We start from the raw sequence: 21,596 nt of genomic DNA, 5'->3' as shown, positions 1-21,596 counted from the left end.
AGGTCACGGCATGCCATAGAATAAGTGCCGGAGGCTGGGACAGGGCCTCCCTACAACGCCCACTGCTGCTTCCCACCTGGTGTCTCACCTGCGGTTGGAGCTGGAGGCTGTGAGTGACCAGATGCTCACTTGAAGGGAGAGGGCTCAGCTCCCCGGCCCAGTGGGCTGCAGAGGCACGTTATGCCTGGGCAACAGGTGGGTCCTCCCCAGCCGCTGAACTCACCTGAGCCAGGTCAGCTGCCTGAGGGCCACCAGGAGACCTTGTCTGAGATCCAGATGGCCAGTATCCCCTGGGACTCAGACTCAGCTGCCCAGGTGCTGGGAACTGTCTGTGCCAGGTGTCACATATGTTCCTCGTCCAGTCACGTTCAGGCCCTCTGATTTGGGAAACAAGTTTCCTGGATGCCCAGACGGACGTTCCGCCCCATGGAGGGCCCAGCTGTTGGGAGAGGTCCATAGGAGGGGCCTGGGATGGGCTGGTGACCCTGGGTGCACTCTGCAGGAAGGGGCCCCAGGCAGGAGGCTGTGGAGCTGACTCTGTGGGGTGGGCTGGTGACCCTGGGTGCACTCTGCAGGAAGGGGCCCCAGGCAGGAGGCTGTGGAGCTGACTCTGTGGGGTGGGCTGGTGACCCTGGGTACACTCTGCAGGAAGGGGCCCCAGGCAGGAGGCTGTGGAGCTGACTCTGTGGGGTGGGCTGGTGACCCTGGGTGCACTCTGCAGGAAGGGGCCCCAAGGCAGGATGCTGTGGAGTTGGCCCTGGGCCCACCAGCACTCCTGGCCTCCTTGGGAGAGAGGCTAGAAACCAAACAAGTGACCGTAAGCAAGGCCTTTGCCTCTCTGTACCCCAAACAGGACAGTGCCGCATGCCCCCCGCCATGAGGCAGCTCAAGGAAGCCTGTGCACCTCGGCCGGAGGAGGCACCCGGGCAGCTTATATTACTGTTGGTACCCTGTACTGTGAAATGTGGCCCGTGCCCTGAAGGTCAAGACAGCCTCTCGGCCACCCTGGGGGTGGAGGACAGCAGACAGGAACATCCACTGGGCAGGAGGGTCCAGGCTGGGGTCTGGTTGTGGTGGGTTGGGGTGGCCCCGCTCCCCGGGCCTCTGTATGGACTCTTCACCCTCAAGAGCCCTGCGATGGTTGTGTCCAGGGACACTGGCAGGGCAGGGGACCTGCAGGCTGCCCGGGGCTCTGTGGTGTGGGAACCTGGCCCGAGACCACATGACTCATGGTTCATCAGCTAGCCGTGTTTCACTGCATTTTTGAAGAGATGCAGTTTGTCTGCTGTCTGGCTGGAGATAGTGCCCTGTTGTAATTAGAGGATGCAGCTGGGCAGCTGATTAAAATGTTTGCCAACCCTCTCGGAGCTCTGCTAACTTAACTGGAGATTAACGGAGGACAGGAGCCAGCGTGGCCAAGGAGCAGGGTGCTAGCTCAGGCTCCCGGAACAGGCAAGGCAGCTGGCTAGTGGAGGAGCCACAAAATGGGCTCCCCCCACCACCTCAGAATAAATTTAGCACTTTGATGTCATGGGGTTTGGAGGAGAGCAAGTTATAAACCAAAATGTGTTGTGGACAATTGAACTAAACAGGAAGTAAAGAACCTGCAGAGTCCTGGTGTGCATGAGGGAGTTGGGTTTGCAGCTGTAACGGTCCAGCAGGATGACTCTGCATCCACGGGAGACAGCCCGAGCAAGTGAGACCCAGACCACTCATCCAGCAGTAGAGGGTTTGCGGAAGACAGGTCTGAAAGTCCCCCCCTTTGTATGTTGTAATTTGCCCCTTGGGAAGTAATGTGTTCCTTCCAGTCATTTCCGAAGGAACGAGTCATTTTCTAAGGACAGAGTACACCCGGAGAAAGGCAGAGGCTCTCCTGGCGCTAAATAACGGGAGCCCAGCTGTGGGGTGGCAGGGCGGGATTGGTTCTGCTTTCCTGTGATTCATCCCCAAAAGCCAGGCTGTGTCTCCTTCCTGGCCCCACGGCTTCCCAGATGTGCCCAGGCCACAGTTTGGCTCTGGTCAGTTCTGTGAGTTGGCGAGGCTGGGGGAGGCAGGGTGGGGCAGGTGTGTCCCCAGCGACAGGCTCGGGTGGTGTCCAGGCAGGACAAGTCCAGGTGTGCCAGCGCACCATCAGCCTCCCACTCAGGCCTCCTGGAGCCTTTGCAAGGAGGCGCTTTCTGAGATGGGCTGCTGGCCACTGGGTCTGTGCTCTGGGTGCCCAGATGGTGCTCACTGCTTCTTGAGGGTCCATCCCGCCAGGCCCACTGTCAGGGGCGGTGCTCTCCCTGTGCATGTGGTCTCCACACCTTTATTTCTCCCTCCGACCGCTGTTGGACCCCAGTCGCTTGCTCCCCCATCTGGACACCCCGCAGTGCTCAGGGGCACTGCCCACAGAATGCCTGCCACCTGCCCCTCCCCACCTCTGCCAGCTCTTGGCTCCAAAGCAGCCTGGCAGCTGGGATCCTGCCTCCGTTTGCCTTACTTCTACCCATGACTCGTGTGTGTGTGAGGGGGGTGCCTCTGCATGGAGGTCTAGGGTTCCCGGCGGTGTGCTGGCTTTCCCCTCAGCTCCCCCATGTCCTGTGAGGTGGTGGGGTGTCACCGAGAGCTCTTCCAGCAGGGATGGCTGCCCCCTTCCTGGCCCTATGCTCCATCCCATTCAACCCTGCAGCGCCCCCTTCCAGCCCTTGGTGGCTCCTATTACTGGAGTCACAAGTCCCCAACCAAAACTGGGGCCACATCGTTTGCAAGGTATCGTGTGCTCGTTCTAACCAAGCAGGAGAGACCTTTTAAACCCCAGGTGTTAAAATTACTGGGTTGTTTTGCTGATTAATGGGTGAGCGTAGCATTACAAAACAGGAGAAGATAAGCCATTCTGTCCCCAAAAGTCCAAACCTCTTGTTTGACTTCCCAGAGTAGGGGCTCTGATTGCGGCCCCCTTTTCACCCTCCTCTCCTTTCCAGCTATGACCCCAGTCCCCTTTGTAGCCGGCTGTTCCTGCCACCAGGCCTGGCCCTCCCTTACCCCAGATTTGGCCTGTGTTTGGCCAAGAGCACAATGCCAGGTGGGGTCACTCATGCCCAGACAGCTAGGGTCACCCTGCCCCCCAGATTCTGGTCTGTGACCAGAGCAGGACGGATGCAAAAGCATTGTGAAATCAGGAGACCCTCCCTACATGTAAGGCCATAAGGTGTGGGGATGGCTACTGTTGCAGCTTTTAAGGATTGCAAGCTCGTCACACACAGAGAGGTGGCGCATGGTCATGCTTGCTTTTCAGAAGAGAGAAGGCAATGGATTTATGGAGACCAGAGCACAGAACTTCCGGGCAGTCATAAACCTGCCCTGTGGAGGCCGAAGGCGCTTGAGGTCTGTAAATACTTCCAATAAATTAATACACTGCTGAGTAACTTTGGACAAATGGCAGCCTCATCAGGAGAAGTAGCTTCTTGTGAGCGCAGGGCAGCGGCCGCACTGGGACAGGCCGTGGACAGCCTGGGAGGACAGGGGACGCCGGGCCTCAGAGCTCGGCAGAGGTGCCTTCCTTCAGCCTCCTCAGTTCTCGTACTGAACTTGTGAAGTCTGAGTCGCTCAGTGAGGGAATGATATGAACAGGGAGGTGCTGCGCCCATTGTGAGGGACGTCATGGTTTGCTTTCCCTGATCCCCGTGACCTCACGTGTCCTGTGAGGTAGTCTTTGAGTTCAAGTGTTTGCTCATTGGTCCCTTTGCAAACACGCAGGCGCCCTCACTCTGTACCGAGCAGATTCCGGAGGCCCAGGTTCTGTCTCCGGCTGGTGGGCTGACCTAGCTGGGGAAGGCGCCAGGCCAGGGCATGGGAGTTGTGGGCTTGTGGGTATGGGGGCCGGGGGCGTAGGTGCTGTGGGGGCCAGGGTAGCCAGGAGGAGGAGAGGAGTAGAAGTGATAGACCAGCTGAGAGGAGGGAGCGGCAGGGGCCCAGAGGACAGGACAGGACGGTGTCTGCACAGGGGGTGGGTGGGCAGAGCGCAGAGGCAGTAGCGCCACTTGTGTGCTTGCAGCAGGAGGTGATGCCGGCTCTGAGGGTGCAGGGGTGAGTTATCAGGAGCTGATCCGAACACAAAGTGGAGACTATGCCAGGAAGGCCAGAAAGTGGGGGACCACGGGAGGTTGTTGGTGTGGGAATGACATGATCCATGGGGCACACTGTAAAGATGACCAGATGCAGGACAAGAACAAATGTGGGGGCCGTGACAGTGAAGCTGACACAGGTGCCCGCTCAGGGTGAGAGGGGATGGAGGCCTGACCCAGGTGTGGCTCTCCCTGAACGCAGGGTGGCAGGGACAGAGAGGAGGGGCAGATTCAGAGGAAGGTCCCTGAGTGGGATGCTCTCCAGTCGACCCCGACACATGAGGACCCTGTGTATATCAGAGCAAAACTGCTCCGCAGTGAACACGTACAGTTGCTAAGTACATCTTAGTGGGGCGTTTAAAACTGCCAGTACGACGAGCGGACCTCCAGTAGGCTTGTTGCTGCTGCTAGGTGCGTGGGGTCAGCTCCAACTCCGAGACCCCGTGGGACAGAGTAGAACTGGCCCACGGAGTTTCCTAGGCTGTGATCCGTATGGAAGCAGATCACCAGGCCTTTCCCCCGGGAGCTGCTGGGTGGGTTCAAACCACCAACCTTTCAGTTAGTAGCTGAGTACTTAACCATCATGCCACAAGGGCTTCTTTTTAGAAAGGATTAAAAAAAGCATAGCCAAGATAAATAGGTGAAACTACCAGCCGTGTTGTGTATTAGGTAGGAGGAATTTATATGTTTGGGGGAGAGTATCAGATGCCTCAAGATGACGTTGAGAAACATAAAAACTGAATGGACCCGGGATTCTACAATAAGCATTGCCAGAAGTCTTACTTTCAGATATGGTTCTAAGGCCAGAAGGTGTCTTACCAGTGAGTTCTGTGAAACTTAACCATTTCACGCTGTGTGACCTGCCGAGCGTGCAGAATGAGCGGGTAAGCTGGACGCTTCATTTCACAAAGCTAGATGCCTGGGCGTTCGTTTCAGTCACCGCGAATGGACTCCACGACAACTGCTTTCAGTTCCTTTGTGGTGTGTACCTCTTAATTACTGATTACTCCCTCCTGTGTAATGTCCAGGAACCCCTGGTGGGTAGTGGTTAAGTCCTACAGCCACTGACCTAAAGGTCGGCAGTTCAGATCCACCAGGTGCTCCTTGGAAACTCTATGGGGCAGTTCTGCTCTGTCCTATAGGGCAGCTATGAGTCGGAATCAACTCAACGGCAACTGGGTTTTTTTTTTTTTTTTTTTATGTAACATCTGTGTGTCTGTCTTGCTGTCCTTCTCTGTGTGTGTGTGTGTGTATATGTGTGTATGTATGGATACACATGTACATACAAAGAGATATATATGTGTACATATACATGATACAGATATTGCACTGACAGGCGCAGGTGTGAACATTTGTTGAGAGAATGATTTCTTTATTAATGATAATGAATAAGCTATTTATTAATTATCAAAATGAAATTTCACTTGTAGTATAAATACAAATATCCTTAATAAAATAGCAGTGAATTTAATTAATCAATATACTAAATAAAAAATACTACATAAAAATATATTTTGTCCCAGGAATTTTGAATTCATTTAGTATTTATGAATCTGTGTGTGTTGAGGGGGGTCCCGCAGCCACCCACACATTGGGCCCTTCCCAAGACGAGCTTGCAGGACTCTGTGTATGATGGTCCTCACAGTAGAGATTTACCCCCTTGAGGAAGCAGGGACGGGCACCAAGCAGCCAGGGAAGGGGCACGTCAGCTGGGTCTGGGGGAGTTCAGGGCAGGGTTCTCCTGCTCCGCACAGCAGGATCACCTGGAGCAAGCACTCCCTTCCCAGTGAAATGCAGGACACGTTTCTGCCCAGGGAGCCCCAAGGTTTTATCGGGCTCATCTCGTAGGTACCTTCTCCCACCAGCATTCCCGAGTCCCAGAGGCAAGCAGCGATCACCTTAAATCACGCTGTTTGTACAAACAGTCCAGCTGGCTGGCACAGAGGCACAACCTTATCACTTGGGGGACATCTCAAAGGCCAAGGTCCCCGATGCCAGCCAAGGGCCTGCCCTGCAGCCAGGCCCCTCCAGAGATCAGGCCTGCTGTGGTGATATTTCCTGCTCGCTGAGTATCACATCCTACCAATAGGTCAGAAGCAACAGAGCACACGGTATCTGAAGAGATTCGGTAGCTGTCCCTGAATTTAATAAGAAAAAAAGAAAAAAACTCTGAATAAAGTTGAAATGCTTCCTTAACATGGTAAAAAGTATCTCAAACAACCACCGACACCTCGGCAAATACTAAACCCAAAAAACCAAACCCATTGCCGTCGAGTCAATTCCGACTCATAGTGACCCTACAGGACAGAGTGGAACTGCCCCATAGAATTTCCAAAGAGCGCCTGATGGATTAGAACTGCTGACGTTTTGGTTAGCAGCTGTGATGACTACATCACCCGGGTTTCCAGGCAAATACTAAAGCCCACTAAAAAACTGAACTCGCTGCCGTCAAGTCGGTTCTCATACACGGTGACCCCATTTAAATCAGGACTAGACTTCCACTTCTGCAGTGAAGGGCACAAATCCTCACAAAGGCTTCCCTCCTCCCTTACGGCAACTGTTACTGATTGAATGTGCCCCCCAAAAGAAATGTGGAAGTCCTAGGCCCTGGTACCTGTGAAAGTGACCTTGTTTGGAGATTGGGTCTTTCTTTGAAGCTTGTTAGGTTAATATGAGGTCGTACTGGAGTAGGGTGGGTCCCGATCCTTCCTGAGTGGTGTCCCCTGCAGAGGAGAGTGGGCACAGGTAGACACGGGGAAGACACCAAGTGAAGCTATGTCAAGGATTGCCAGGAGCCACCCATGCTGAGAGGGAGGCTCGGTCCCTCAGAGCCTCAGAAGGCGTCACCACGGCTGATTCTCTAAATTGGACTTCTTGCCCGCAGAGCTGTGAGACAGTAGGTTTCTGTTCTGCAGGCCACCCAGTTTGTGGTATTTTTGTTAAAGCAGTCCTAGGAGACTAAGGTACCCACACAAACACACACACGTAAATACAAACACGCAAACACATGTAAGCACACAAACACACACATAAGGACAAACACATAAACACACACAGAAGCACAAACATGTAAACACAAACACATGCACATGAACACACATACATATAAACACACATAAACAGACACACACATAAACACAAACACAGAGAAGCGCAAACATGTAAACACAAACATGCACATGAACACACATACATATAAACACATAAACACACATAAACACAAACACACAGAAGCATAAACATGTAAACACAAACACATGCACATGAACACATACATATAAACACACATAAACACAAACACAGAGAAGCGCAAACATGTAAACACAATCACATGCACATGAATACACAAACACACACATAAACACAAACACACACATAAACAAACACACAGGCATAAACACACCCAAACGCACACACACAGACACGCGTGTGTGTGCACACAGCACACCAGGTGGCCCTCAGAGGAGGCATTGTGTCTCACTTGTCTGAGGACCCTGAGTCCCCACAAAGCGCCTGCCTTGCAGTGGAGCCCAGTTAATCAAGGCTCCTGAATGGAGGGATGAAAGGGTGGAGTTGGGGCGAGGGTGTGGACTGGGAGGTGAGTGGGCTCTGGATGGTTCCGACGGCTCAGAGCTGCACACACGTGCACGGTCTGCTTCTGCCCTGTGGCCAGGCCACCATGATGGAGGTTTCTGGAACTGCCAGTCCAGCCCATAGATCGCTCTCAGAGCCTGTGCTGATTCCCTGGGCCGAGTTTCAGTGGTGCCCTCCGCTGTGGAGGAGGGCGAGAGGAGGTCATTTCTGAGTCACTGGACCAGATACGTGATCTTGGACACGCCCCACACTCTCCCGCTGGACTCCTCAGCCACCCTGTCCCTTGGGTATGTCTTCTCCTTCAGGGCCTGCTGACACGGCCCCTGGCGCCCACCCACCTGTGGTCAGGAGGCTGCTCCATGTGGGACCACAGACTTCAGGGAGTTTGGTCAAGATGCAGACAGGAAAGTCATTAGAAGGCTCTCTTGGATGTCTGATTTAAAAAGAAAGAAACAAAACAGCGACATAAACTCCCTGAGCCCTGGGGCGACCCGCTGTGCTCAGCCTGCAGCAGGTGGCAGCTCCCCCCCACCACCCCATCCCCTCAGACTTGGCGCAGGGGCCCTTCACCCTTGCTGGCCCCAGACCTTGACTTCCCTTCTGTGCGTTTATGCTGCAAAGCAAAGCTTCCCTAGCTGGAGCATGTCCCGGGGGGCACCTGGGCTGCGGGGTGCTGAAAGCTCACTCTAAGACCATTTGACACTTTGAGATGTACCTGGGGAGTGGGTGAGGAGGCACTCACACGAGGGCCCTCTTCATCCCTGGCCTTTTCCGCATCCCGGGAGCCCAGCAGCCCCAGGACAAAGCCGGGCTGTCTCGGTTGAGCAGCGGACACACACGCCCACACACAGAGCTCACTCAGGGACGTGGTCCTGCCGCCGGGCGGTGGGGATGTCCTGCCCAGTGCCGGCCCTCTGGTATGCGCTGCATCCTGCACTGCTGAGTAGCCTTGGGTGGTTAATGATTTTATACAGGTTCCTATTTCATCCTGAACTCACTTGAAGCAGCAAATGTCACGAAATACCAAAGTAAAGATCAATTGTCTCTTCCTTTATCATTTCAGGACAGTTCAAAGACAAAACTGGGTCAACTGAAATCCAATCTTTAAAGTGGGCTGTTGTGCCTTGGTGTGCTCCGTGAGTGGCTGCTTGTATTGTAAATGCAGGGTGGTGCCGCTGTGTGTAGGGTGGGGTGCCGCTGTGTGGTGTAGTGTGGGTGTCGCTGTGTGTAGAGCGGGGCGTCTCTGTGTGGTGTAGGGTGGGGTGTTGCTGCGTGGTGTAGGGTGGGGTGTTGCTGTGTGGTGTAGTGTGGGTGTCGCTGTGTGGTGTAGTGTGGGTGTCACTGTGTGTAGGGTGGGGTGTCTCTGTGTGGTGTAGGGTGGGGTGTTGCTGCGTGGTGTAGGGTGGGGTGTTGCTGTGTGGTGTAGTGTGGGTGTCGCTGTGTGTAGGGTGGGGTGTCTCTGTGTGGTGTAGGGTGGGGTGTTGCTGCGTGGTGTAGGGTGGGGTGTTGCTGTGTGGTGTAGTGTGGGTGTCGCTGTGTGGTGTAGTGTGGGTGTCACTGTGTGTAGGGTGGGGTGTTGCTGCGTGGTGTAGGGTGGGGTGTTGCTGTGTGGTGTAGTGTGGGTGTCGCTGTGTGTAGGGTGGGGTGTCTCTGTGTGGTGTAGGGTGGGGTGTTGCTGTGTGGTGTAGTGTGGGTGTCGCTGTGTGTAGGGTGGGGTGTCTCTGTGTGGTGTAGGGTGGGGTGCCGCTGTGTGTAGGGTAGGGTGTTGCTGTGCATGGTGTGGTGTGGTGCTGGGGTGGTGCTGTGTGGTGTAGTGTGGGTGTTGCTGTGTGGTGTGGTGTAGTGTGGGATTGTGTTGTGTGGTGTAGTGTGGTATTGGTGTTGTTGAGTGTCCTTCAGGGGACAGCGATGACAAAACCCCCACCTGGCCCTGTGTGGGGAGTGAAGAACCTAGGCCCACAGCCTGCCTTTGTGGGATCCGGGGTTCGTGAGGGGCACTGGGGCGTACTGTGGGGGAAGTGTTGCTGGTCTTGGAAAGGAGAAGGGGTTGGGAGCAGGGAGGGGCGGATGCATGTTCATGCTGCCACGAGGGGGTTCAGGGACCAGGTATGATTGGTCAGGGGTGACATCTTGAGGCTGACCCCTCCACTCGCCCAGGTGCAGGACCAACCTCTTGGCCTCCTGCACGTCCCCGAGCTCTGGGGCAGGCCTGCACCCATTGTACTGCCCCACCGGCCACTTCGGTGCTCCATGGTACCTTCAAGGGGACAGGGGCCCCTGTGGCACCTGCTTTCCTGAACATCCAGGGGACACGGGCTCCCCAGAGCGGTGGGCTCAGAGGCATTGAGTGGAAGACGGGAGGGGGAGGCCTGTCTAATTAAGAACATTTTCCCTTGCTCACCGTCACACGTAAATACCAGCAGGTAATTTTCTCTTCAGACTTCGGGAAATGGGTTCTCCTTATTAAATTATACCACTCGTTATGGTAATGACAGCAGGGTTTGAAAGTTGAGTCATTTCTGAATAAAGTAGTGTGTGCACCAAAAGTTTTTTAATACCAACTTTCTTAGTGGAATAAATGATTAAAGGTTGAGAAAATGGAGCAGGAGGCAAGATGAAAGGAATGAGATTTTCCAGAGAGACTCTGGGGTGGTCTACAGGAGCTTGAAGCACAGAAGGAGCTATGAAATCTTTTTCTCTGCGGCTCAGTTAAAGCAAGAGAAATTTGGGCGATACCAAAAGAAGAACTTCCTCACATCTTCTGTAAGGGACCTGCCAAGGATGTCCTGCTGGCGTCTTTGGAGAAGCAGCTAGAAATTACAGAGCAATCCCAGTCTTGGCTCAGGCCCAACCTTCCAGGGGAAGGCGGCGGGGCTCCTTCCCACCCCGGCCAGGTTCCGAGGTTAGGTATAAAGCATTTTCATGGAATCAAGATTATAACTCATGAGAACAGGCCCACGTACTGCGCCCGAGAATGCAAGCTGGAAACGATGGCTGTGTGATGACTGTATCCAGGAGTGAGGCCCCGTCGGCCAGTGAGCAGTGCATACGGCCGCTTTGATGCCGTTCCCCACTCTGTCGCCCGTGTCACAAGAGCCTGCGAGACTCACGCCACTTCTTATCACGGGCTGGCAAAGGTGGGGCCAGTGGACACTGGCTGACAGTGGCCAAGGCCAGGTGGTCCCTTCCCCACGTCGTTCCTTATCTGGAGGCCAGTGGGGAACTGGTCTCCCCCATCCGCCAGTCCATCTGTCTGCCTATGTCCCGCGCCTTCTGCTGACCTCACTCCAGTGTCCTGCTGGCCAACAGTGAGCTCAGGCCGACATGGCCCTGTCCTGGGGAGCTGGCAGTCCAGCGACGGAGGGAGGGGGACGTGGCACAGGGAAGGTGCAAGGCAGCTCTGACCTGGAGGCGGCCGCAGCCAGCCTGCCGGTGCCATCGTCTCCCCTGTCAGCCCTGTATCCACTGACCTGGCAGTGGGGTCTCTTTCTGGAGGGTGCCGAGGGCAGGTATCTGGAGCCGCCACATCAAGGCAGAGTTAGCCCTTTGCTGAGGCCCTTGTTCCTGGCCCAGGCTGGGGCACCTAGAGGGCAGGCAGGGCTGTAAGGTGAGTTCCGGAACTTCTGTGAACTCATCCGGAAAAGGGAAGTGATGGCATTGAGTACCTGTGCTCATGGGTCTGCTGGGGGTTAGGTGAGGGGACAGACAGAGGAGGGGCTGGAGCTGCCAGGGCCTCACACACTCACCCAGGCACGCACACACACAAATACACGTGCACAGAAATAGGCACACACAAACACACAGATGTGCACACACGTACTCACACACACAAAGCATGCACCAACACACATACACACTCAGAATCTTTTATAAAACAAGGCAGCACAAAGCATTGATTCTGTTCTTTTTGTTCTCTGAGAAGCAGACCCTTTCTCTCTGTGAATGGGGATTTCTTTCTGAAATGGTCACAAAGAAAGCTATTGTTACTGGGTACTGTGGAGTCAGTTTTGACTCACAGCGACCCCATGTGACATGTGACAGAGAACTGCCCCATAGGGTTTTCTTGGCTATAACCTTCATGGAAGAAGTTAGCTGGTTGTCTTAGTCACCTAGTGCTGCTAAAACAGGAACACCACAGGTGGGTGGCTTCAACAAACAGTCCAGGAGGCTGCAAGTCCGAGCTCAGGGTGTCAGCTCCAGGGGAAGGCTTTCTCTCTGTCAGATCTGGGGAAGGTCCCTGTCATTGCTCTTTCCTGGTCAAGGAGCTTCTCAGTACAGGGACCCCGGGTCCAAAGGACGAGCTTTACCCTGGCACTGCTTTCTTGGTGGTATGAGGTCCCCATGTCTCTGCTTGCTTCTGTCTTACATATCAAAAGAGATTGGTTTAAGACACAGCCTAATCTTGTAGATTGTCCTGCCTCATTAACATAACTGCCTAATCCTGCCTAATTAGCATCCTAGAGGCAGGATTTACAACACATAGGAAGATCGTGACAGATGATGAATGGTGGACAATCACACAATACTGGGAATCATGGCCCAGCCAAGTTGACACACCTTTGTCAGAGTTCAATCTGTGACACCAGACTTCTCTCATGGAGCCACTGGGTGGGTTTGAACCGGCCGCCTTTCAGTTATCAACCAAGCTCTGAACTATCTGGGCTCCTTAAACAAAACTGTCCCTTGCCTTACATAGAATTTGGTGGATTTTCTTGTTAATGACATGACCCCTGTGTGTCTGTTATGACAACCCTGTCTCCATTGCAGTGGCAGAGGCTTCCACATGGGGCCAAGCTCACCGCTAGTGCAGGTGGCCCCGTTAGTGTTTGCACAGAAAGGACATCTGACATAGGCCGCCCTCGAAACACCACGAGTGGTGGCAGCTGCACGTCCCTCTGCAGTGTGGCAGGAGAGACATGGGCCTCAGGGAGAGTGGGCACCCACACACAGGGCTTGCTGGGGAGGCCAGGTCTCCGGCGAAGTCCTGGCATTCACTCTCTTTGGAGGCGTTGTCAGCATCTCCCCCGAGCACCCAGCCCAGACTCCAGGATGCCCCCCTAGTCCAGAGGAATCCAGGCCTCTCCTGCAATCCCCTGCCAGCTCCACAGCTTCCCTGTTCTGCCTCTCGTCCCAGAGGGCAGGCACTGTGGGGCTGGGCTGGGGCAGAAGGCTGGTTGGGCTTTACAGAGACTCTGAGTGGTCACTGCTCGGGCCCTGCCAGCCCTGACACACGCTTCCTGAGCACAGAGAGGATGTCCTCGGCCCTGCCCCCGACCCCGTCCTCTGCGGTTACACCTGAGACTGTTCCCTACCCTTGCCCCATCCCTGCCCCGTCCCCTGCCCTGCCTCCCGACCCCTGTCCCCTGCCCTGCCTCCCGACCCCTGGCCCTGTCACCTGCCCTTACCCCTGACCCTGTTCCCTACCCTTGCCCCGACCCTGTCCCCACCCTATCCCTGGCCCTGTCCAATTGATGCCTGTCTCATGCCCTGCCCCTGTCCCCTGACCTTCTCCGCTGCCCCCTGCCCTGCCCCCTGACCCCTGGTCTGTCCCCTGCCTTCGCCCTCTGCCCTGCCCTGCCCCCTGACCCCTGGTCTGTCCCCTGACCTTGTCTGCTGCTCCCTGCCCTGCCCCCTGACCCCTGGTCTGTCCCCTGCCTGCCCTGTGCCCTGCCCTGCACCCTGCTCTTGACCCCTCACCCCTGCCCTGTCCCCTGTCCCTGTCCCCTGCCTCTGCCCTCTGCCCTGCCCCTGTCCCCATCCCCTGCAGTGGCTGACTTACAGGAAGAGGGTGTAGGTCCCAGGTTGTTTCTAGGCTGGCCCGTGACCACTTTCCCTTTAAGAACTCCTGAGGCAGTTCTTAAATAAGAGTGAAGACTGCACAAGACTGCAGAAAATCGATTTTTGTCCCTGACTTTGCTGAGATGTATCTGTATTTTTATTAAATCATCCCTCTCTTCAGTGAGTTTTGCTTGCCCAAGCACGAGCTGCTGGAGCCCAAGCCCTGCTGCGCCTGGTGGCCACAAGCCGTGTCCGGTCGCCAGTGGTCATCAAGACTGCGGCAGAGCACTGGTGATGCTCACGCACTCTGCGTCTGAGGCATTCAGGCCTCGTTGGCCTCCAAGGTCACATACAAATGGGAAGCATCTCACCTGGGTCACACTGAGCAAAGAAAGGGGGCCATCAAGCTGAGTAAGAGTAAATACCCCCCCTTACAGTGTACACCTGTGCTGTGTGCTGCACGCATACACCCGCTGCCTGAGGGGAGCTCCCGTGCCTGTCCCTCCAGAGGCCCCTCGGACACAGCGCTCCGGGCCAGGGGCTTCTCTTCGTGTCTGTCTGGTTTTGTTTTGAAGCCATACCACGTCTTACCTATGATTCTTAGGTTGCTAGGAGACTTTTTTTTAGTGTGCCTTGGTCTCCTAGTCTGCTGTAACACAAATACCACAAATGGGCAGCTTTAAAGAATAGTATTTTCTCACAGTCTGGAGGCTAAGAGTTCAAATCAGGGTCTCAGCCTTGTTGATTCCTTCCTTGTAGGGAGTCCTGGGTGTTTCTTGGTTCCTTGGCTTGTAGACGACCCTCACATGGCATCTGTCTTTATCTCATGTGCGTGTGTGTGTCTGTGTGTGTGCGTGTGCACGCGTGTGTCTCTCAACTGCTCTTTATATGACTCAGAAGTGATTAGGACACAGCCTACACTGATAAGACCCCTGGTATAGCTGATGATTTAAAGAAACCCTGGTGGCATAGTGGTTAAGAGCTATGGCTGCTAACCAAAAGGTCAGCAGTTCAGATCCACCAGGCGCCCTTTGGAAACCCTATGGGGCAGCTCTACTCTGTTCTATAGGGTCACTACGAGCCTGAATCTACTCAACAGCAATGGGTTTGGGTTTTTGTTTTTTTTTAATCGCTGATGATTAATTGCATTACATTAAATTGCATTATGGACAGTGATTACATTGTATTAGATTAGATCACATCCACAAGTATAGGGGTTAGGATTCTAACACATATTTCAAGGAACACAGTTCAACCCATAGCAGAGTTACTAGGTCTTATGATTGATTGGTGTCAACATGCTTCCTGAGAACCGTGAACATTTAGTTCTCGTTATTTGCGATAGTGATATTCTGTAACGTTCCCATGAGCACTGAATTAGCAAACACCAATCCCACTTTGTTGAAGCTCGGCTGGGACCAGACACCCCACTCTGCCTGTGTGTGTGTACACGGATGACGGTGACAGCACAGTATTGATTCGGGGGCTACGAATAAATTTAGCAAGTAGGCGAGCTCTCGTATGTGGAATTGGTGACAGCTGAGGCTGGACTGTGCAGTGACACTGACTGAGTGTGAATACTAGTAAAAGCTGAAACAAGAGCGCGTCCACGTTTTAGTTTCATGGCTTCTACTGGAGGTCACAGAGGTGTCCTAAGAGCCTAAGGGCTGTTGCTTGTTAATCCAACAGCTCCCCTTCAGCCGTGGCATTTCCTGAAGTTCATAGAAAATAGCTCAGCAGAGAGATTTGGGAAGCTGAGCGGAACCCTGTGGCCCAAGGAGAGGAGAGGGCAGGAGGGCTGGGAGTGGTCCGAGTATTCGTGCCCCAAGTCCATAGGTTAAAAAAACAAAATTAATCTTTAATTTTATCAAAGCTGTACATGTACATGTTTTTTTATATTTGTTGTTGAGAATGTACACAGCAGAACATTCACCAATTCAACAGTTTCTTTCTACATGTACAATTCAGTGACAGAGATTACATTCTTTGAGTTTTTTGTGTGACCGTTCTCACCCCCCTTTTCTGAGTTGTTCCTCCCCCGTAAACATAAGCTCACTGCCCCCTAAGCTTCCTTATCTCACCTTTTGAGTTGCTGCTGTCCATTTGATTCCATATAGGTAGTTCTTTGGAGTCCTGGTGGTGCAGGTTAAGCCTTGGGCTGCTAACCAAAAGATCAGTAGTTCAAATCTACCAGCCGATCCTTGGAAACCCTATGAGGCAGTTCTGCTCTGTCCTACAGGGTCACTATGAGTCCAAATTGACTCAGCGGCAATGAGTTTGGTTTTTTGGTTTGGTAGATAGTTCTTTAAACGAGCACAGGGCCTCTCCTTGCTTTAAATCCTCGCTGTGGTAGAGCACACCCCTCGGGACATCCTAAGCAGGAGAACTTGTTAGTTGCCATCAAATCAGCTCCGACTTCTGGCAGGCTTGTGTATAACAGAAGGAAAGGTTGCCCAGTCCTGCGCCATCTGCGTGATCTTTGATATATTTGAGTCCACTGTTATGGCCACTGTGTCAATCCATCTCATGGAGGGTTTCCCCTGTTTTCACTGATCTTCTCCTTTACCAAGCGTGATGTCCTTTTCTAGCATTGGTCTTCTCTGATGACATGTCCAAATAAGCAAGCTGACGTCTCACCATCCTCTCTTCCAAGGAGCTATCTGATTGTATTTTTTCTAAGACTGATTTGTTGTTCCCCTGGTGGCAGTCCTCGGTGTATTCAACATTCTTCACCAACACCATAATTCAGATGCGGCAGTTCTTCTTTGGTCTTCCTTTTTCGTGGCCCAGCTTTTGCGTGCACATGAGGCAATTGAAAGACTGTGGCCCGGGTCGGATGCATCTTAGTCCTCAGGTGACAGCAGAGGAGCTTAGGAGACAGCATGTTGAGAGACTTCACGTCTGACGACGAGCGTGTCATGTCCTGTCTCCACTGAGATTGTGGCTGGGTGGTGCTATAGGTTGGGAGCCGTTTTCCCTCCAGATTTAGAAGGTGCTGCTCTGTGCTCTCCTAGCGTCCAGGTGCTACTTCGAGATCTGACCCCCCGCCACTTGGTGTTTAGGAACGTTTCTTGGTCCCAGCTCTGACGCTTCCCAATGACATGTCTTCTCATCATTGTGTGGAGTAGTCATGAGCCTGCTCAGGCTGGAAAGCTCAAGGTTTTCATCTCTGAACTTGAACTATAAACCGCCCTCCATATTTCTCTATCAGATGTGGGCTTTCTGGAGGGCCTCTAATCTCTGATCTTTTCCACTATTTACCTGTTCTGTTCTCCACCTATTTTCTGTCAGTTCCACCTGGGCAGGAGCCAGCACAATCTGGGACTTTGGAAGATCCAGAACCCAGCCCTTGGCTCCAGCAGCCCTGGTTCTGTGGCCTGGGGTGGGCCCAGGGATTGGCGCCTGTCACCAGCTCCCAGGGCGTGAACACCTGGACTCCAACGCTCTGATTCCACTTCTCTGACTGCACAGGAATGGTATCTACTATTGACAATTTGATGTAGGCTCACATGTCCCAGGTGGACAGCGGCCTCAACGTCAACCTCATGGGGTTGGAGTCAGGCTTCTCTGAGGAAGTCAGTGCCAGTGGTCATGCTCACGGATCTGGGCTGGAGCCAGCCATGTCAGCACCGAGCAAGAGGAGCCACGTGTTTGAGGAAACCCGCTCCTCCATGTTCTGTAAGATCTACAGCCTGGAAGCAAACAGGAAGCTCCTTTCAGGGGAAACAAGCTAACCTGGGCTTCTGCTGTGCACTGCAGAACCAGGAAAGTGGTACCGGATGGAGGGGGTGCAGCCCTCTGGGGCCAATGTAGGGGCTGTCAGTGTTACTCCTTGGACCACTGCAGTCCTCTGCTCCTCAGCCTGCCTTCTGCCTCTCTCCAGCCAGCTCTCCATGATGCACCAGAGAGAGCTTTCTAGAATGCACATGGGTCCCTCAGGACTCTGTACTACATGGGGTAAAGGCCACAAGGCCCCCCAAGACCTGAGCTGTGCGCCTCCCCAGCCCAGTCCCTATACCTCCCTCCAGGACGTGCCCAGCCAGCAGCCCCAAATCGACGCCTGCCCTCTGAACACATAGGGACATATCCCTCCTTTCTGCCCATGGCTTCTGCCTCATCTCTCTCCAGAGGCAGTGTTGGTAAACAGCAGCATTCTGTCCATTTCGTTGTTAAACTTTGCGTACGTTAGCTGGTAGTGTTACTATGTCAATTCAGCAGTTTCCAAGTCTGCACAGAATTTCTCAGAAATTACAGCCAACTTTAAGTTAAACAAATTACTTGCAACTAACTGATTTCAAAGCAAACTTACAAAGTCCTTCCAGAACTAGATGGTGCCTGGCTATCACCAATGACCGACCTGACAGGGAACACAACAGAGAGTCCCTGACGGAGCAGGAGAAAAGTGGGGCACAGAGCTCAAATTCTAGTAAAAAGCCAGACTTAAGGGTCTGACTGAGACTGGGGGGACCCCGGAAGACATGGCCCCCAGACTCTCTGTTAGCCCCAAACTAAAACCATTCCCGAAGCCAACTCTTCAGACAAAGATTAGACTGGACTATGAGACATAAAATACTTGTGGAGAGTGTGCTTCTTAGCTCAAGTGGATACATGAGACTAAATGGGCAGCTCCTGTCCGGAGGTGAGATGAGAAGGCAGAAAGGGACAGGGGCTGGTTGAACAGACACGGGAAATCCAGGGTGGAAAGGAGGAGCGTGCCGTCACATTATAGGGAGAGCAGCCAGGGTCACATAACAATGTGTGTATAAATTTTTATATGAGAAACTAACTTGAGCTGTAAACTTTCACTTAAAGCACAATTTTAAGAAAAGTCCTTCCATGTTTGTATAAGAGAAATTGCAGTTAATATGGGCTAGGGCCGCATAGCAACCTGCTTGCTTGGTGGGTCCGCCTCCACAGGGTGCTGGGACAGCCTGTCCAGGCAAAGCCGCCCTGCTGAGCAGAGCCTGTGTCCAGTCTGTGACGGCGACAGCTCGCCAGACCAGCTCGCAGAGGTTGGCCTGGCCTCTGGGTGTGGGTTTGACCCCTTAAGCACCTCGTGAAATCGCAGGTAGTTTCAGCGCTGAAGCGAGCTGCCGCGCCGCCCGGGAGGTGTGTCCGTCCGTCAGGGTTCGCTGGAGGAGCCAGCGGGAGATAAAGGGACCTATTTCAAGGAACGGCTCCAGCAACGTGGGGCTGACACGTCCAACAATCGCAGAGCAGACGACAGGCCACACGCTCAGCGGGACCTCTGGCAACAGTCCTGAGGCAGAGGCCTTCTCTGGGAAACCAGCTTTGCTCTCCAGGACTTCACCTGGGTGGATCAGGCCCACCCACAGGGTGGAGGCCAGTCTCCTTGTAGGTGTTAACCATGTCTGCAGAGTGCCTGCGCCGCAGCACCTGGGTCAGTGTGGGGTTCGGTGTCCGGGTGGCCAGCCAGGCGACACCTAAGACTGAGCCCGCAGGAGGGGACTGTCCCTGTGGGGTGGCTTTTTAGGACAGGCCTTCCTCTCTGTAGGAAAGTACCAGGTCCCCTCAGGCTGGACCTCCAAGGCAGGCTCCCAGCCCTCTCCCTGCAGCTTCCTCTTGCTGGCTGGCAGGGACAGGGACAGGGACAGGGACAGGGATGGGAGCGATCAGGCCGTGGCAGTGATGTCTGCAGCAGTGTCCCCATGCCTGCACTTGGGCCAGGCATCCAAGAGGGCTGCTGCTGTGTCACTGACTGGGCGCAGGTGGCATCTACGGCTGCACACGGGGGAGCCCTGCAGTGTCCTGTGCTCCAGGTGACTTCGCTGGGCCCGCTCCCCTACCTGCCACCCTCTTCTTCCCTCCCTCCCACCTCCCTCCCTGCCTCCCACCCTCTTCTTCCCTCCCTCCCACCTCCCTCCCTGCCTCCCACCCCCTCCCTCCCTGCCTCCCACCCCCTCCCTCCCTCCCTCCCACCCCCTCCCTCCCTCCTTCTCTCCCTCCCCCTCCCTCCCTCCCTTTCTTCCCATTTCCTTCTCTTTCATACAAGAAGACTTTCTCTTGCTAAAGAGCTTGCCTGGGTCATGGTTGACATTTCAGCCCTGAGGCCTAGCACCCTTTCCCTTCTGGGCCTGCACAGCTCAGTTGTTCTGGAATTTTCCCACCTGTGCCCCCAACAGAACAAACCTGCCTGCTGATGAGGTGGAGGGCAGCTAGGTGCTGAGGATTCTGCCAGTGTCACTGTCCGTTTCTGCCTGTGAATTAGTCTTGCCATTAAAGAAAAAATTACAACCACCATTCAAATCATTAATTGAAAGGCCCTTATTATCTCATTAATGGTGTTTGATATTGAAGGCAGATAAACTGGGGGAAGCTCATCTCTTCAGTCTCTGAAGAAATGTAATTACACCTCGGCCCTTATTAAATCATCACCTCAGCTCTCAGCCAGCACTTGCTCCTCTCAGCAGCCTGCACAGACACGTAGGTAAATCCAGTGCCGAAACACGCAGATGCCAGCCAGAGGGACAGGCCGGCCGTGAAATGCCTGGGTGGGGGCTTCCAGGGAAGCAGGCTGGGTGCATCGGGCTGGTGAGCAAGCCCGTTTAACTTGCTGAGACCCATGCTCTGGTGTCTTCCTCCCGCGGGCTGCCTGGTCCTCCCAGGGTGCTGTTGTGACAGAAGCACCGCGCATGGGGGCTTTAACAGACAGGAGAGTATTTTCTCACAGTTCGGGGCACCTGCTCTAGGGGAAGGCCTTCTCTCTCTGTCGGCTCTGGGGGAAGGCCCTTGTCTCTCTTCAGCTTTCGTTCCTGGGCAGTTTTCGTGTGGTGTGACATCCCTCCTCCCTGCTTCCTGGCTTCTCTGTGCCTCATCTGCTTTCTTTTTAAATCTCCAAAGTGATTGGCTCAAACACACCCTACGCTGATATGTCTCATTAACATAACAAAGAAAACCCTGTTCCCAAACTGGATTCCATCCAGGAGTATAACCAAAAACACCAGGCTCTCAGCCAAGGGGAGTGGATTCCGACTCATAGCGACCCTATAGGACAGGGTGGAACCACCCCACAGGGGTTTCAAGAAGTGGCTGGTGGATTCGAACTGCCGACCTTTTGGTTAGCAGCTGAGCTCTTAATCACTGTACCACCAGGCACCAGGGTTAGGATTCCAACTCATATTTTGTGGGGACACAATTCAGGTTGAATGCGGGCTCAGTAGGGAGTGTTTGTAGGTAGAGATGCTTCAGGGACAGCGTTGACCCTAACAGGCTTAGCAGTCCTCACTGGCTGCTGAGTTTTGAAGCTGCGATGGCCTAGATTCTCAGGTAGACCTCGGGTGAGAATCAAGGAGGAGCCTGCGGCCCAGAGGGGTCTGTGGTGAAGTTATGCCTTATGCTACTGGCTGTTTGGCCTACCCTCCAGCTGTCCTCTCCACCAAGTTAACCTCATCCTAGTTCCTGACACAGCAACTGACTGCCCTGTGTCCAGGTACGGTACAGGGCTTTCACGGAGACCCTAAACCCAGGGCTGGCACTCCTTCCCCAAGCCTTTCCTGTTCCCCACTTCCTCTCCTACTTCCCCCACTTCTTGGCCCTGCAGCTCTGTGGGCACCCCGCCTGGGTCCCCTGGCCCCATTAGGGACTTGTCTACGTTGCATTAACACCTGGCATGGCCTGCTTCCCACACGCAGGAGGGGGCTACCAGGCACTGGAGGCCAAGAGGGAAGGGCCCTGTGGAAAAAACCGGCTGACGGTGTGCATAGGCCAGCTCCTCAGGAGAGGCCTCTGCTGCCCAGATTGGGTGTGCGTGGACGGCGCACTGGCCCCCGAGCCCTGCAGACCGGCTCACCACAGCAGGCCCCAGCGTGCCCCTCAGCTCACCTCTCAGCACGGCCAGTGCCCGCTGACCATCGCTGTCATGTGAAGCGAGGTCATCACCCACACTGACCTGGCCCCACCACCTCCCTGGCCTTTTGTAAGTGCGTACCTTATTACCTCATGCCAGCATAAAACAAATATGACACCATGAAGGTGCTCAAGGGAACCCTGAGCTGCCCCACGTCCCAGCACTTTCCGTCCAAACGCTATCTGTATGGAGCATTCATTTATCACCCTAATTAGTTTGAGGATTTTCAGGGCAAACAGGATAGGATTTTG

At 54.1% G+C, this 21,596-nt stretch overlaps 1 protein-coding gene across 14 annotated transcripts in view; it reads left to right on the top strand.

The window, feature by feature from the left end:
* The window catches only part of TBC1D22A (TBC1 domain family member 22A), a 465,294-nt gene that overhangs the window by 413,387 nt on the left and 30,311 nt on the right, over positions 1 to 21,596 (top strand). The window contains exon 14 of one of the 14 annotated variants that reach the window (XM_064283343.1): positions 3 to 1,276. The exons of the other annotated variants lie outside the window; for them this stretch is intronic. Coding sequence (XP_064139413.1) covers positions 3 to 113 — 111 coding nt within the window. The 3' untranslated portion in view covers positions 114 to 1,276. Of the gene's footprint in view, positions 1 to 2; positions 1,277 to 21,596 lie in introns of those variants that run through there. 14 annotated transcript variants of the gene reach the window in all.

The sequence above is a fragment of the Loxodonta africana genome, chromosome 4 (assembly GCF_030014295.1).
Source record: "Loxodonta africana isolate mLoxAfr1 chromosome 4, mLoxAfr1.hap2, whole genome shotgun sequence".
In the NCBI taxonomy this organism is placed as follows: Eukaryota; Metazoa; Chordata; class Mammalia; order Proboscidea; family Elephantidae; genus Loxodonta; species Loxodonta africana.
The sequence above is the reverse complement of the archived record's forward strand: the minus strand, read 5'-3'. Positions and strand labels throughout refer to the sequence as shown.